At 37.6% G+C, this 16,204-nt stretch overlaps 1 protein-coding gene across 1 annotated transcript in view; it reads left to right on the top strand.

Annotated features, from left to right (window-relative positions):
* LOC147226064 (adhesion G protein-coupled receptor D2) overlaps positions 1–16,204 on the top strand; it is a 40,729-nt gene that overhangs the window by 12,791 nt on the left and 11,734 nt on the right. The window contains exons 11-14 of the mRNA XM_086162244.1: positions 56–209; positions 521–654; positions 966–1,081; positions 2,609–2,729. Of these exons, the coding sequence (XP_086018370.1) occupies positions 56–209; positions 521–654; positions 966–1,081; positions 2,609–2,729 (525 nt within the window). The remainder of the gene's footprint in view (positions 1–55; positions 210–520; positions 655–965; positions 1,082–2,608; positions 2,730–16,204) is intronic.

Raw genomic sequence — 16,204 nt, 5'->3', positions numbered from 1 at the left:
TTAAAAATGTAAATGTTACCTGCATCTGTCAGCATTTTTGTGTCTGTTTTTACAGGTTGCCTGTACACTTGTGGCAGCATTGCTGCATCTCTTCTTCATGGCAGCGTTCAGCTGGATGCTGGTGGAGGGTCTGCTGCTCTGGAGCAAGGTGGTCGCCGTCAACCTGAGCGAGGACAGACATATGAAGTATTACTATCTCATCGGCTGGGGTACAAAGACTTTACAAAAGCCTCATCACTATTTTCACACATGTTGTTAATGTTCAGGATTATGCTGTGATGGATATTGACACTTTGTTATAAAGTCAGGGATGCCGGATAATCCATGTTTATTTGTTGTGCCTACATAAATCTCTTGTGCTTACCTTTTATTGTAAAAATCATAACAATATTATTGATATTTTCTCAAACTCAAATATTTGCACACAGTCCCTCTTTCTCCTGCTCATTTGAATCTTATTTTAAGCCTCTTGTTTTACCTCCCCCTCTTCTGTATTTCTTTTTTCCTGCCCTGGATCCAGGTCTGCCAGTACTAATAGTCACAATTACACTGGCATCAGCCTCAGGCAAATACTTGGCTGATGGTTACTGTTGGCTCAGTGTACAGAATGGAGTTATCTGGGGATTCGCTGGACCTGTCATCTTCATCATCATGGTCAGGGAATCCAATTCTAATCTCTGTCTTTTAAGACTGCGATTATTGAAATGCGAAGAAATGATCCAGAAATTGCATTTTTTCAGTTTATTGTATAATCTTCATATTATGATTCAGCTGTTGTTGCATAACATCTTTAGGTGGTATAGTGCAAATAAGTGCATTTCGGACAATGAAAGAATGAAATGTCTTATTTTTTGGGTGGCACAATGTATTTCATTCTGTCTTGTTTCGATGCTTTCTTCTGTTTCCTCTGTATTCAACTCTCTTGCTCTTGACCTCAGCTAATTTCTCTAATGGATGTTTTGCAGGTGAATGTCATGGTATTAACCAGAGTGGTAGTCATCACCATCTCTACAGCGAAAAGGAGATCTATCATGTTGGCCATGGGCAGCGGTCCTGTGGAACAAGCCTATGAGCAAATTAGGTAATGACCACTAGGAGACGCCATTTGCCCTCTTTTTTTGTGGCTCTAGCTGCGCCTTGGTTCAGACAAGCTGTAGTCACTAGGCGTCAGGTAAAAAGCAGCTGCGAGATATTATGTTGGATTTGTCATTTTATTTTAAATTCAAGCCTCATTTATCATACGAGATAGGAATGTATTTTCAATTGATTGCATGAGTGTGTTATATAAAACTTTCCAGTGGGTATGGTGCTAATGTTTTAGGATTTCAGTTTTGACCTTAGGTAGAAAATCTCTATAGATAGGCATTTTTACTGAGTTGTGATTTGGTACTTTAATCAAGCTCAGTTAGGGATTTTCTTTTCGTTGTTTTTAAAAAAGATATTCATCACGTAAGCCATAAACACTGTTTTTATGCTAATGCGCCATAGTGTTGTTCTTGCATTAGTAAGTTCATACAATCACGATTTATATCAGTAATGTAGGGACTGTAGTATAGGAACTTAATATGGTAGTATTATGAAGCTAATTAATGACTTTTTTTTTTTTTTACTTCGTAGCAAAATTTTGGATTCAAATAAAAGTATTAGTGGAAAATCATTTGCTGCAGGCAAAATTTCAAGAATACTCATTGATTGATCCTCAAAACTCAAAACAATTAATGCCCAATACGAATATCAGTTCTAATTGGAAACAGTCAGTAACACAGGTGTACTTTTATAGGGTATCTTAAAGTATACAAGTTATTACTTAAATCCTCTCATTCCCATGTTGCTAGTTCAACTACTCTGCTGAGCTGTTGAATTGTTATATAAAGCCCCACGGTTTCACTCTCCTCACTACAAAAATAAAAACACTGGATAAAACTAGCCTGTTAAGCTCAGTCACAGTTGTCTTTGGTCCAATCATTGACTTGACTACTGGCTAGTTAGGGTAAAACTCTTACATGTGGCTCAGAAGATTTTCCACTAGCAGCCTTGTAAATGATCCTGTTGGTGAAAATGTATGTCAATGTGTGTACTTTTTTCACATCCTCAGCCCACCAGGCTTCACAGTAGGTGCACTATGAGGGGTTTCAGAGCAGGCCTTGAACCATTTGGCATCCCTGGGTGGCAGCCATCTCGGAAACTCAAACACATTCCTCCGCTGAATAAACTAGGGCCTGCCGCCCTCCATGTCATACATATGAACACACACACAGCTGGTGCGGTTTGGCAGTCACCTGAGCGGGAAGTTAATTTCACTCTAAACAGAATTAAAGCAGATTTAAGTTGGGAAGTTGTCACCCTGTGAGTCTTCCCAGCCATACAGTGCTGTGTATGGAACAGACCGTCTGCCAAAGCCGCTCAGTCTCATCCAAAAAGAACCGACAAGTTAAAAATCCCAGACGACAAGGATGGGAGATCACTTAAAGTTAAGATTTTTGGAATTTGGAATGTGTCATTCATTCGGTTCTGTTTGTCAACCTCAGAATTTTATTTACTGGTATGTGCTCATTCTTTGTGCTTACAATTGATTTTTTCTTTTGGGTGCATGTTTGTTTGGGCTTAGGGCTGCAGTGAAAGCAGTATTAGTTTTGCTTCCCATCCTTGGATTGACATGGCTGTGTGGCATCCTGGTACCTTTCTCCATTGTCATGGCCTACATCTTCATCCTTCTCAATTCTCTACAGGTACACACACACACACACACGCACAGAATTTTGATGCCAGTTACATGCTTCGGCTTTTGGACAGATCAGTGAACATCTTTTTTTTTTTTTTTTTTTTTTTGAAAAGTGGCCTTTTCTTTGGGCATAGAAGGCAAGTAGAAAGTGTTTTCTAGGCTAAACATTAAATGTTTGCTTTTTGAATCCTTGTTCACACAAGGATCTTTTTGCAATCATAGTTAGGGTACTATGTTTGATCCAAAATTTGAAGGAGACCCCATGAGTTATGTTTAAGATGGCCAAGATGTTAACATGTCGTCATTAATTCATCCATGACATTGTGTGCAGGATAAGGAGGATATACAAGGAATTAATGAATAACTAATTCCATTGATGCACACACTAACATGAAGGATTCCCAGCAAATATCAGTAAAAAGGGATATTTCTAAGGTAATGAATCATGAATAATTGATCAATAAAATTATATATATATTAAAAGAGACTTTTTAATTTAATTTCATTTTTTCTGTTTTTTTATTTATTGCTTTCAACTGAATTAATCCAAACTGGCATCACTTACTGTCTAGTTTGGCTTAATTGGTAGAATGTCAATTTTGTTTTGCCTAAGCTTTTCAACATCCTTACATTGCAATGAAGTACAAAAATAGATGAAAAATATCGCCATAACAAAAATCTTTGAACAGCCTGAAAAACACAGCTGCATACTTTTAGCTGTTTTTTTTTTTTTTTTCTTCAGTGAGAAATAGAAAGGTTTTCCATTATACATTGTAATTCTGCCCTTCCCTCATGGTGAATGTACACAAACTGTCAAGGCTTTTATTTGTCAGTGACAAGGCAGAGACGGCGGGGGGGAAGAGCCTTGGTCTCACTTGTGTTAAGCAGGTGCTTCATTTTAACAAGGAAAGTCGATTTATATTGATTATTTTTTACTTATGCATTTAGAGGTCAGCATTATTGTTGTTGTCGGTGTTTTTATTTGTGTTAGTTTCCTGCTTTTTATGCTTAAACTGAAAGGGTAGTTTCTTTTAAGAAATACTTTCTAGGCTAAATTATAAGTGTGGAGTCAAGTTTTAACAAATTTTAGAATCGACGTGTGCGATACCTCAGGATATCGAGCCGTATTTGAATTTTGGAACTACCGTGTTACTCTCTCAAAAATAAATTCCCATCTTTTGCGCAAAAAAAAACCCAAACAATATTTCATGTACAGTTTTATTTCCCGAGGAAAGTGAGAGAGAGCGAGAGAGCTACAGAGGAGGGGAAGCAGAGGGCATGGAGGGGGAGAGGGAGAAGGAGAGAGAGAGACCGAGACCAAAATCATGTAATTCACGAACTGTGGCATTCAGCCCTGTGCTTCTCAGCTCCCACAGCAAGACTGGATCCTCTGCCCCATTTGTAGTCGTCTTTAATCAGCTGTATCTTTAATTGAGCTGTATATTTAACAAGAAAATCAATAGAGGTTTTAGCTGCAGTCTGATCATTAAGTAAGGCCCCTGGGTGCCCATAAATAGTTTCTCTTTCTGCCTTATATCTAATTATATATATTTTTAGGTTGACAGTAATTAATTTGGAATGTTTTTTCAGTCTTTTATTAACTGACTGAGCCCATTTACATTTCCACACTTTAGATTAATTTCCCTTTATTTTATCTTTCTATTTGTGTCTTTCAAACTGCCACCCTCCGTCTTTTGCCCCATCTTTCTTCATCTCACTTCTTTGTGTTCTAAATGGTTAGAAAACATCAGTTTCATATTCAGGACGAAATGGCCGTCGTTGCAGAAGTCATCTGTTTTAAAATATAAGCTGCAACGTTGACCAAGAGAGCCACCGTCACCCTACATGAAAGATCCTTATTTATGTGTTAGATCTGTCTTTTTCTATTTTCCTTTACATACAATAATTCTGCCCTGCAGGCATATGGAATAACTTCTCAGCACTGCATATATTGAACACAATATATTAGGCAGGCAAGTGTGTAATGCTGTTGTGTCCATTAAAATTGATAAATCAATGCGTATCCATGATCCTGTCATTAAAACAATTAATACACTTCTAGTGTGGTGATCATTTCAGTAAAATTCTGGCCCTGTAAATAGCAGGGTGAAACTAAATCTTAAGCTAAAATTTCCCGAAAAATCTTTTTCGAACAAAATGTTCAAAACAATGCCACTGTGACGCTCACATTTTACGCGTGCTGCATTTTAAAGGCCGGTGGTCAAACACAAAATACTTTCTGTGGAGTCTGGCCATACTTAATATCCATTGTGAGGCGTAACCATTGGCATTCATTCAGGATAAAGACTGTGGATGGATGGAAAACAGAAGCTCAAATGTATCAGAATATTTATATCCGTCGCTTTGTTGCTTTTCATATATATATATATTGGGATTAATATGTTTCACTTAATCAAATTGTTTGGCCTCATTTTAGTTTGTTTATGTAATATGAATATTCACATACAACTTTTTTTTTTTTTTTTTTACATTTATTCATTCTTAATGTTTAGCCATATTCTGTTTGATCACAAACTGTAGTCAATATTTCTGCATCTAGTTCTTTTTACTCTTTATCAATCCATACCCAGTTTAGAAATATAAATGGCATAGGATAGGAAACAGCCTATTAATATCTTTGATAAATGAAAGACACATTAATTTGCAGTCATTGAGTTTGTTTGGTGTGCATTCGTCTGCTGACAGGGTTTCTGAGTAGCAGTCGGAGGCCCCTGGTTATAACCAGCTGCTCCTGCATAATAGTACATTTTTCAAAGGCCTGAGCAGTTCAGGGCACAACAGGAACCCTGCCGAGCTCCAAGCTGCTCTGATGACACACCCTGTTGACCTCTCTGCTCTCTGATCTGCTGGAGGATGTAGTTGACATCATTAAGACCCCGTATGTTTCAGGGCATATTGATAACTTCTTATTACAAAGGGTCCATTGCTGCTTGAATTGTGTTGCTTTTTATACGGTCTGTTCAGAGCTATTATTATTATTATTATTATTATTATTATTTTTCCCATCGTGGGGGTTGGAAGGGATGTTCTTTTTATCATCTGCTTCTGCTGTTTTGGCAAGCCACATGAAATTTAAGCAGTGAGCATTTACTCTTAAATCAATAAAACAAATAATATTGACTTGCCTTTTTCATGGCAATTCCTTATGGTATTCCTGCTCCCCCTCCCTTCTTAACACTTTGTAGTTGCCTCTTCCAATAGAGAATGGCTCTTGCTGCGCTGAGACCCACGGGCCTTTTAACTTTTACTGAGGTTGAATTGTCTGAGCCATGCATCAGTTTTACTAATGATTCAAAACCCCCTTATCTTAAACACCTATAATCATTGCGAACACCACACATAAGGCTGATTTCCTTGGTACTGTATACTTGAAGCTCAAATACTTACAGAATTGATACAAATCCTTTATTGTAAAGAATTTTCAAAAGTGTGTCTGCAATAGACTCCGTTCAACAACAATGCTACGGCCTCTGAAATTGCAACGGAAAACATCATAATGCCGGAAAGTGATTTCAGAGACACTGTGTCAATGAAGTGTATACTGAGTTTTTAGTAGATATTTGAACTTCCTGGTGTGTAGTTTTTATGAGCATCTTCAACATAAATACTGACATGGCTCATCTGCTTCCTTATCAAGCTGGGGATAAATAGCATGTGAGTGGAGGAGGGAGGGGGCAGTTTGGATAGTCAATAAATCGCTCTACCCCACATCATCCAATATCTGGGCAATGTCATTCAAAACTCCTGCACTATCCATTACCTGGCTATAATGGGCTCCTGGCCATGCAATGTCCATCTTATTATTAGCCCATAACTTCAGCTATCAATAACTTTGCTGTTGGAGAAGATGAGTAGGGAATTATACCAAAGTGGAGCGTGAAGGAATTTAGGCAATTTGAAAGCAAATATCAATGCTGCTGCTGCCTAATCCCTATTTTATGTTGTTTAGTCTGTTTCTTTGCTCTTTTTCAGGATCGGGTTCTCGTGGCTTTATTTAGTAATAATGTACTTGTCTTTTTTGGCTCTGTTAACTGCCTGTGGATGCGAGCGCAGTGTCTCATCATCAGTCTATGAAATGTAGAGAAATCAATGAGAGGATTTGTTTGAGTTACTTTTTATTTTCATATTACATGAAGGCCATAATGTAGGAAGAAGGATAATATTTTATCGTGTCCTAATAAATTAACAGACAGGGGAATTACCTTTCAATTTAGTAGTAAGGTTTATCTTTTCTTTCAGGGTTAAATCTTTAAAATAGAAATATTCTATATCAAGGAATATATGACGTTTGTGTTTTAGCAAAGTAGTTTGTTGTTTAGCATAGGACATTTTTTACTTTCTGATGTCACCAGCCTGAAATAGTTCACGGGTATTTACACAAATACTGTTATTTCAAGGCAGCAGTTGAATTACCTAACTTTTGTGAAGGAGATGTTCGAATTCAGACTTACATTGGACAATCCAAAGCAACATTGGACACCCACTAATTACAAGAAATTAAAAGGAAAAGTATGAACCGTAAGCATAGGCTTTATGTAGCCCAAGGGTTCAGAATGACAATCCAGAATTGCAAATACAATTAATTTCTAACCCCGTTACACACAAACACACACAGACACATTTACACACTTCACCGGTGGAGCATGACATCGGAGTATATACAAGACAAAGACATGATCAATAGAGTGTTTCTCTGTGTATTGATTTTTACCATATGGGAGATATGTTGTGTTAGTAAGCGATGCGTCTGAGGATCCACAGAGATTGAGAATGTGTAATTCCTTTTTATTTTATTTTTTTTCCCCCTCTTACAGTAGAGTGACCTAAACATTGTTTTCCCTCAAACAGTGTCAATAGTCCTGGTCCAGCATGAAAACAGCATAAGGCAACAGTAATGCAACAATAAATAACAATTTAAGCACTGCTTATACTGGGATTGGAAAACAAGGAGTTTGAAAGCCCCTATGAAAAAGATAGCAGAATGTTATTTGATTATTAATTCATTATAAATAAGTTACAGTCCAGTGAAATTCCATGCATTACAAAGAAGGAATTAAGAAGCATCTCTATGGGAATGGTGAATGCTATCCCTAATATACCCACTTGCGCAAAATTGTGACATGCTTTTCATCTGAGAACTGGGTTCTTGTGGCAACGTTTAAGCAAATAAAATGTGCTCTTAACTTGTCATGATATATTTGAACAGTCAGTATAGCTGAATCTCATGCATTACATTATTTAATATTTAAAAAAGGGTCAGAATTTGAAAAGATGATTTTGAGACATGTTCATGAACTTAAACTTTGTAATGAATATTTCTTGTTATACTTTTATTCCTTGTGATTGCGTTACAGGTAGAAGCTATGCGCAGCTACCTGTATCCTTTTGAGAAAAGATATAGAGCTCCAAATAGAGCCCAATAAAATAGAACTATTTTTCAGACATTTTATTCTGCCTCATTGTTTTGGAGATATTTCTAACAAGGTTTGATTCTTTACCTACCCTGTCGCTGACCAAGATAGTATAATTTCATCAAAGTTATTTTTATCAGAGTTCTGACTTTAAGCAAGATTTTTCTCTTCTTAGTGATAAATACATTCATTCCACTGACAGTTGAACTTCAATCCAAATTCCAAAATAGTTTTATCGGGTATATCCAAGTTTGAAGATATTTCACTATTAGGCATAGGACTTTATGTATTTTTTATTACTTATTTTATTGTGATGCAACAGAGAGCAAGAGAACTTGAAAATTAGACTTGATAATTTTCAAAGCTAGCTCTTGTTTATTCTTTAATAAGTATGCGGCAAGTGAAAAGTTTCCAGTGCGCTATAAGTGGAGGAAGTATGCCCTTAATATTACCTTGAATCTCATTGCAGTTTTGTAGCCCTTGTAAAAGCTGGAGTAAAGCTATACTATATGGCCAAAAGTATTTGCTCACTAGCCTTGACTCGCATATGAACTTAAGTGACGTCCCATTCCTAATCAATAGGATTTAGTATGACATTGGTCCACCCTTTGCAGCTACAACAGCTTCAACTCTTCTGGGAAGGCTGTCCACAAGGTTCAGGAGTGTGTTCGGGTTGAGGTCAGGCTTTTGTGCAGGCAAGTCAAGTTCATCCACACCAGACTCTGTCATCCATGTCTTTATGGACCTTGCTTTGTGCAGTTGTGCACAGTCATGTTGGAAAAAACTGTTCCCAAAAACTGTTAGGAGCATGGAATTGTCCAAAAAAGTCTTGGTATGCTGAAGCTTTCAGAGTTCCTTTCACTGGAACTAAGGGGCCAAGCCCAGCTTCTGAAACACAACCCCACACCATAATCCCCCCTCCACCAAACTTCACACTTTGCAAAATGCAGTCAGACCAGTAGCGTTCTTCTGGCAACCGCTAAAACTGGACTTTTCCATCACATTGCCAGATGGAGAAGGGCGATTCGTCACTCCAGAGAACACGTGTCCAGTGGCGCGTGCTTTGCACTACTGCATCCGACGCTTTGCATTGCACTGGCTGATGTGTGGCTTGGATGCAGCTGCTCGGCCGTGGAAACCCATTCTATGAAGCTCTTTGTGCTCTGTTCTTGAGCTCATCTGAAGGCGACATGAAGTTTGGAGGTCTGTAGCATTGGCTCCGCAGATGGTTGGCACCTCTTTGCACGGTCCATCAGTTTCGTGGCCCACCACTTCATGGCTGAGTTACTGTTGTTCCCAAACACTTCCATGTTCTGATAATAGAGCTGACAGTTGACTGGAATATTAAGGAGCAAGGAAATTTCACAACTGGATTTGTTGCACAGGTAGCATCCAATCACCCATTCATTCAGAGCGAGAGAGCGACCCATTCATTCACAAATGTTTATAAAAACAGTCTGCATGCCTAGCTGCTTGATTTTATACACCCGTGGCCATGGCAGTGATTGGAACACCATATTTCGATTATCTGGATGGGTGAGTGAATACTTTTGGCCATACACCGTATCTCTGGTTTAAAGTTGGAAAACCAAATATGTATAGCAGAGTCACTGTTTTACTTCGCATTAGCTTTCGATAATCAGGTGTGATTTGTCTTTTTTATTGCTGTATGGTATAATTGACGGATAACATACTAATTATGCTAGAACAAGGGTGGGCAAACTACGGCCCGGAGGCCTCATCCGGCCCGTTGGTCTTTTTAATCCGGCCCACAAAAGATTAGTACAGAATTCATACTTGATGTGAATGATTGGATCAATGAATATGGAGGCTCAAGCAGGAGATTATTTCATTTTTGGAGCTACTTGAGAATTTTCCTGAGCTTAATGACACAGATTGGTTTTGTGATTTAGCCTTTACTGTGGACATACTGACACCCATGAATGAGCTGGATGTGAAGCTACAAGGGAAAAACCGGTTTGTGCATGAAATGCAAGCCTTTAAGGCCAAGCTGGTTTTATTTTCAAAGCAAATGTCAGACGAGTCTGAAATGTACTGTCAACAAATGTGTTTTTTTAATTATTTTTTTATATGTATCATGTCTTGTGGTAACCTGGCCCGTCTATCAAATTTTAAAAGTCAATGCGGCCCCTGAGCCGAAAGGTTTGCCAACCCCTGTGCTGGACATTATATTGATCGTTGCATTTGGTCCAATTCTGCAGCAAAAAAATCGGCCTTTGTATGCAGCATAAATACCATTTTTTCAAATCGTGAAAGAAGCAATGTTGAGATAAACTATATACTGTATGTAAGTTACTTAACTTCTGAATTCTTTGGGGATTAAATGTAGTGTGTGTAATGCTTTGTTTGTTTATAAAGAATAACAATAGATGAGTCAACCACAAATGTGATGTTGTTGTAGCTGACAGTGTTAAGACTCCGCCTCATGTTGAACACATAGTATTAGTTTTTCTAAATGATGTTTGAGAACAACTGGATCAGGGCTTGTTTGTGTTTCATGACCTTTCATGCCTCCTAAAAGGCTTTTTGGGTTCTGGTTGTAGTAGAGTCAGTTATGTAACCCTCTGCATTCATTTGTCCCTTTTAAAGGATACAGATTTTTTTTTTTTTTTTTTTTAAAAGGCAGGTATAACTCCTGAGTATGAATGCTGATTTTTTTTTTTCCAAATGAAGAGAAGTACTGATTTGTCAGTGCCATTATACACCATATGCAGTAAGTGAGATCACCATCACTGTGGGGGACAAGAATTTTTTTTTTTTTTTAACCACCCACTGAGCTAAAAATATGTAGTTTTCTTAATGTATCTCATCACTATGGAAAGAAATGTCAGTCCCACTTTTATAACCAATCAAGACATATATGAGCTAAATATTTCAATCAATGGCTTACAAAGTGCTAACGATGAATTTGGTTATGTAAAAATCCTGTGAACTGGATTAGACACAGTAGAAGAGGACAGGTGTATGGATGGATGTTGGATGCTAATAAATGCATGGCTCCAACAGACCAGAAGGTTTACTGCAACAAATGCTACATAATTAAGCAAAATATTCATTATTACTTTGAATTATTTTAATTTCCCTTATGAAAAATAAAACATAACACAAAATAAAAGGTAGTTGATTTTTTTGCAAACTACTCTGTCTTTCATTGTTGGATTTAGGAGATGACTGAAATGACTGTACATGTGTTTTTATGTAAAACACATTTGCCAGTGTTTTACTGAATTCATTAAAAAAAAAAAAAGAACAAACTCTGTGAGGATGATGAAAACTTTTAAGTTAATGTACTCATAGGTAAAATCATGGAGATTTATTTATAAACCCATATTTTAATTAGTGTCTCGGATAATTATGAGGTGCGGTAGAAAAACAAACAAATAAATGCACAAGATGATTGTTTGCATTTCCATTGCCTGGGAAAATATCTTTTGCTTTGAAAAAGAGACCACTGTTTGTGCTGCATCCTCAATTACTAGCTGTGGTATTAAAACAATATTCAAACAGGATACCAAGGTCAGCGCTGACTCCCACCACACTTCTCAAAGATGGCACTTGTAATGAGGATGTAGCGCAGCTTTTTAAAGTAGTATATTTATAGTGTGTTTTGTCTCAACTGGCTCTTATTTCCCTTTTGTCTCTTTTTTTTTTAATGTTATTTTTTTGTATTTTAATGCTGCATTTATTATTGTGTTAGTCTTTAAACTTAATACTGTGATTTTTTTTGTTTTGATAAACATTTGCTTATTTTTCACATTTCATCTTACTAAATTTTTTCATTCTTGCTAGGATGGTTTACTTATGAGGACGCAAAATACCGTGGTTTGTGTGGAAATATCTTTGAAAAGGTATGAAAAGGAGTCAATGAAAAGAGTTTATTCTCTAGGAGTGAACAGACAGGTCATCATAATTTAAGTAATTCTAATGAGCAAGGCCTTTTTTGAGGTGTGTGTGTGTGTGTATCTTGTAATACTATCAGTTTATGAAAAAGAAAAAAAAAAGTATGGCCTGGTAAAATAAAGCAAAGAGAATAATAGGCTTCCTGTCGGGTGGAGAATTCCTGTCGTGCTCGTGCTGCCACCCTAAGACCTCTCCTTGTGTTAAATCCACTGGCATTTATTTGTCTTAGAATTACCTGCCAGCTCAATTTCGTAATAGCCGGTGTCATAAGAAAGCAAACCATCCAATTTGCCCCCGGTTCACAATACCTGTGGGTGTGTGTGGGGTACATGTCTTTGTTTGGGCAAACTTATCTTGGAACAATTGTGCTGAGAATATTCTTACATAGTGAATACACTCAATAGTCTGCACAACCTCAAAACTCTGAGGGTTACGCTTAGTTACCTAGGGTTACACTGAAAACAAGAAAAAAGTTGAGTCGAGTTAGACATTGTTTTCAATGCTATCCATTTTAATTCTCAAAATATATATATATTTTTGTAGCTAATCTTCAATTAAGCAAGCGGATGACAGTTATACTTTGCGAAGACATAATTCCGTCCCTATTGTTAATCTTGAATACCACAGTCTGCTCCCTGCTGTGGCGCAGACAGTTTGGTACTTCATCTCACTGGGACAGCTTCACACAGGATGAGAATGAATATAGAAATTGTTTTTTTTTGTACGTGGTAAGTAATTTTTGATGGAAGGTAAAACAAAATCCATGTTATCAGATAATATTTTATTGATCCCCATATGGGAAATTTGTCTGTCACAGCTATCAGTCATGCTACACCCGCAACAAAATGTATTTAACATGGAATTAAACCACTAAAGACGGTACAAACGTACCTATCTTTCATAGTTGAAAATAAAGGATTAAGGCCGTGTGAGTTTTATTCCTCACTAAAGTAATGCAAGTGAGTTGCTGTCCATTTAAAGTTCTGGCTTTATGAACAGCATACTGACAAACCAAACAACTGACCGGACGACTTTGTGATCTCTTCTAAGACCTCACAACTTGTGTGTGTACGTGCATGCTTGTGTGGGTAGTGAAAAATTCGAGTCAGCGAGACAAACCCATTCACAGTGTGTTTTTGTCCAAAGTTATTTTTTCATTCCTACATTGATGCACTTTTGAAAGTACGTCTTTCTAGTTGCATCTGTATACATGACCACAGACATTTCACTACATCAGCTGATTCCAAAATCCTGATGATCTCACTGCTTCACCCCCCCACCCCCACCCCCTTCACCCAAACAGTCGACAGTGTCGGGGAAAAATCTTTGACAACTACAATTACCCATGTTGAAACAATGACCGTTATAAGTTCACCTCTTTGTATCTTTTGACACAACGTTACACACAAACATACAGTATGTGGGATAGCTGGCGGTGATTAGGCCCGGGGTAGTCCTGGTTTCCCTTACGCTAACACGCTGCAGCGTTCTGTAGATTTCCCTCGCTTTGATGCGTATTTTGTGGGTAATTAGTGAGAACTGGGTCAGCACAGGGCAAGAAAGCAAAATCTTGTTGTTCTTTGAGTGGGAGGCGGGGGTGTGGGATGGAGTTGGAAGGGTGGGGGTGTCGGAGGGTTAAAAGGCTGTCAAATATCAGTGCCAGTTCTTCAGTGCTGCATTAGGTTTAAAACTAATAAATACTGCACGCTTTTTTCAAAAAAAAATAGACAAATGAAATAAATTATTTCAATTGTTTTTTTTTTTTTTAAAGAAAACCAATCTTTAATTTTCCCCAACAAACTGAGTTATTTAGAGTGATTGTTTTAAATTCCTTGTTCTACCGCAAAGCCTGAAAGAAGAAAAGCATTTGCATCAGACCAAGTTAAAATTTTCAATTTTTTGATACTATATTGCAAGGTCTTTTAAAACACTTTATTTTGAAATTGATTTCTGTTCAGCAGTCAAGGTTTATCAAATTGAATTTAAATTGTTTGGATGGTCTAGTTATTTGATTGTATGCTGTATGAGCCAGATCTATATAATTCAAAATCTTGGCTCTGTTTATTGAAATGAATCCGTATGTGTTTGTCTAAAACTATGATAATTTGTCTCAAAAGAAAAAGAACTGCATGTCACTGTTCATCGAATTAATGCCAGTGGCAAGGACTATCCCACAATACAACTTGATACAGTATTAATTTTAATTTAATAATCTTGAACTTATTAAAATAAAGCACAGACAAAATGAGGAAAATAATAAATTGGAAAATTCAAGTAAACAAATAAATAATACAAATTAATGAATTTTTTGTCTCTAGGAGTGCATGTGTGTGCGTGCATATGTATGCTGCTTGTATTGTTTTATTACCATTTACTCAGGAGTTAGATGTTGGGAGTTGAAACCCTCAGTCTCTGCTACGGTGCTGCTTTATGTTGATATATATGTGTGTGTGTGTGTGTATTCCAAAAACAAATATTTAACATGCCCATCCATGCAAATCCAAGTCATTGGCAGTATGTGGAGGAAACCAGGGAGCAGTAGCAGTTACATATGTATTTTACTATTCTTTCAGAGTTTAGTGAAAAGCTTTCCCGGCAGGACACTGATTGGGATTTTGATCATCCCTACTGGCTTTTTGCCCTTCCTGTGGTGGCCCTTGGCTTGTCCTCTACAGATACCCCAGGTCACTTCCTTTGCACGTCAGCGCACTTAGATATGCACTCTTCCCACTGAGTGTTTACAGCCACATGCTGATTCCTATTAATCTGCTTCTTGTCGGGACAAGGTGGAAGGAGAGTCTTGGAGGGTATGTGTCGGATCGGGAGGCCACTGGAGGTGGGTAAAACATTCGCATACACTGCCTGAAAGCCTCATCTGACAGATTGCACCAGGCCTGGACTTCTTTTTACACTGAGCAGATGTGGTCTCCCACTTGTTTTCCTTTGTAATTATCCCTCATTAAGTGAAAGCATGTGCCAATCAAACAGCTTGGAGAGCAAGAGCAGCGCATGAGCCAGGGCAGAGAAAGAGGGAGGGAGAGACAGAAAGACCTATAGCCTCACTGAGTTTTTTTGAAGCGCGGTGTCATTTCGAAGTCATTACTAGATGAAAGCAAGCCTTGCCATGGTGCAAGAGAACTGCAGCAGCTGCAGCACTTGCATTATTATGGCTCATTTGACTTTCAAGTGGTTGCAAATTTGATGATTATCACATTTAACACTTGTCATGTTAAATTATGGCTTAATGCCATGCAGGCCTTTTAATCCTAAAAGGGTTTTTCTGTCATTAGCTGCATTAAAATCAGTATGTATCCTTTTTTTTTTTTTGGTCATCTCAGGCATTACTTCTGGAAAATGGAATGATATGTTGACATATAAAATTTGACACTATAGACATACAATGCATGTGTGTGTCCACTTTCAGTTTACATGTGCATTTTATTACTATATCCACTTTGTATTGCAAGCAGATACATGAATTTGAAATATAATGGAACCATCCCATATCTATCAATGTTTGAGTATGAATTGCTGCTCAATGTGTTGCTCAGCAATTGGCTTGAATCTTGAATCTTGAAATTGCACCGTTTTAGTTCTTTGGTAAATGTTCGATTTAAGAGCAACAGGTGGTCTTTAGCATGTCAGCGTGGTACTGGGCTGATTTCTGTTGAACCTGGGATGCCAAGATGAGTTAAATGACCATGTTCAGAAGATTTACTCTCACGGATCACACAAGTTTATTTTGACTAATGGAAATTAACCGTATTGAAAATCACCGTTCAGTTACTATCTGTGTATTAGCTACACGTGTTGTCTAAACTGAAAATCTGGCAAATGTGATCTTAAACCCTGGGAATGTTTTAATGCAAAATTTGAAGGGGACATGATTTCAGATGATTCTGAGGTATGACCCCCCCCTTCACCCCCAACGACATCCATGTGACCCAAAAGAAATTTCAGATAGTAACCAAAGCACTGGGGGTCTTTGCCACAAAAGGGGGGCACAGCACAAGAGAAGTCTCTCCCCAAAAAATAAAAAAAAAAAGAGTAAAAAAAAAAAAAAAACGAAGATTTATGAAGTCTTCATGTCGATGAACTACCATTCATTTTCACTTTGATGTCCCGCGAA

This window comes from Fistularia commersonii, chromosome 16 (genome assembly GCF_037954325.1).
Source record: "Fistularia commersonii isolate RoL2024-O1a breed Wild chromosome 16, RoL_Fcom_v1.0, whole genome shotgun sequence".
In the NCBI taxonomy this organism is placed as follows: domain Eukaryota; kingdom Metazoa; phylum Chordata; class Actinopteri; order Syngnathiformes; family Fistulariidae; genus Fistularia; species Fistularia commersonii.
This window is presented reverse-complemented; position numbering and strand designations above follow the sequence as displayed.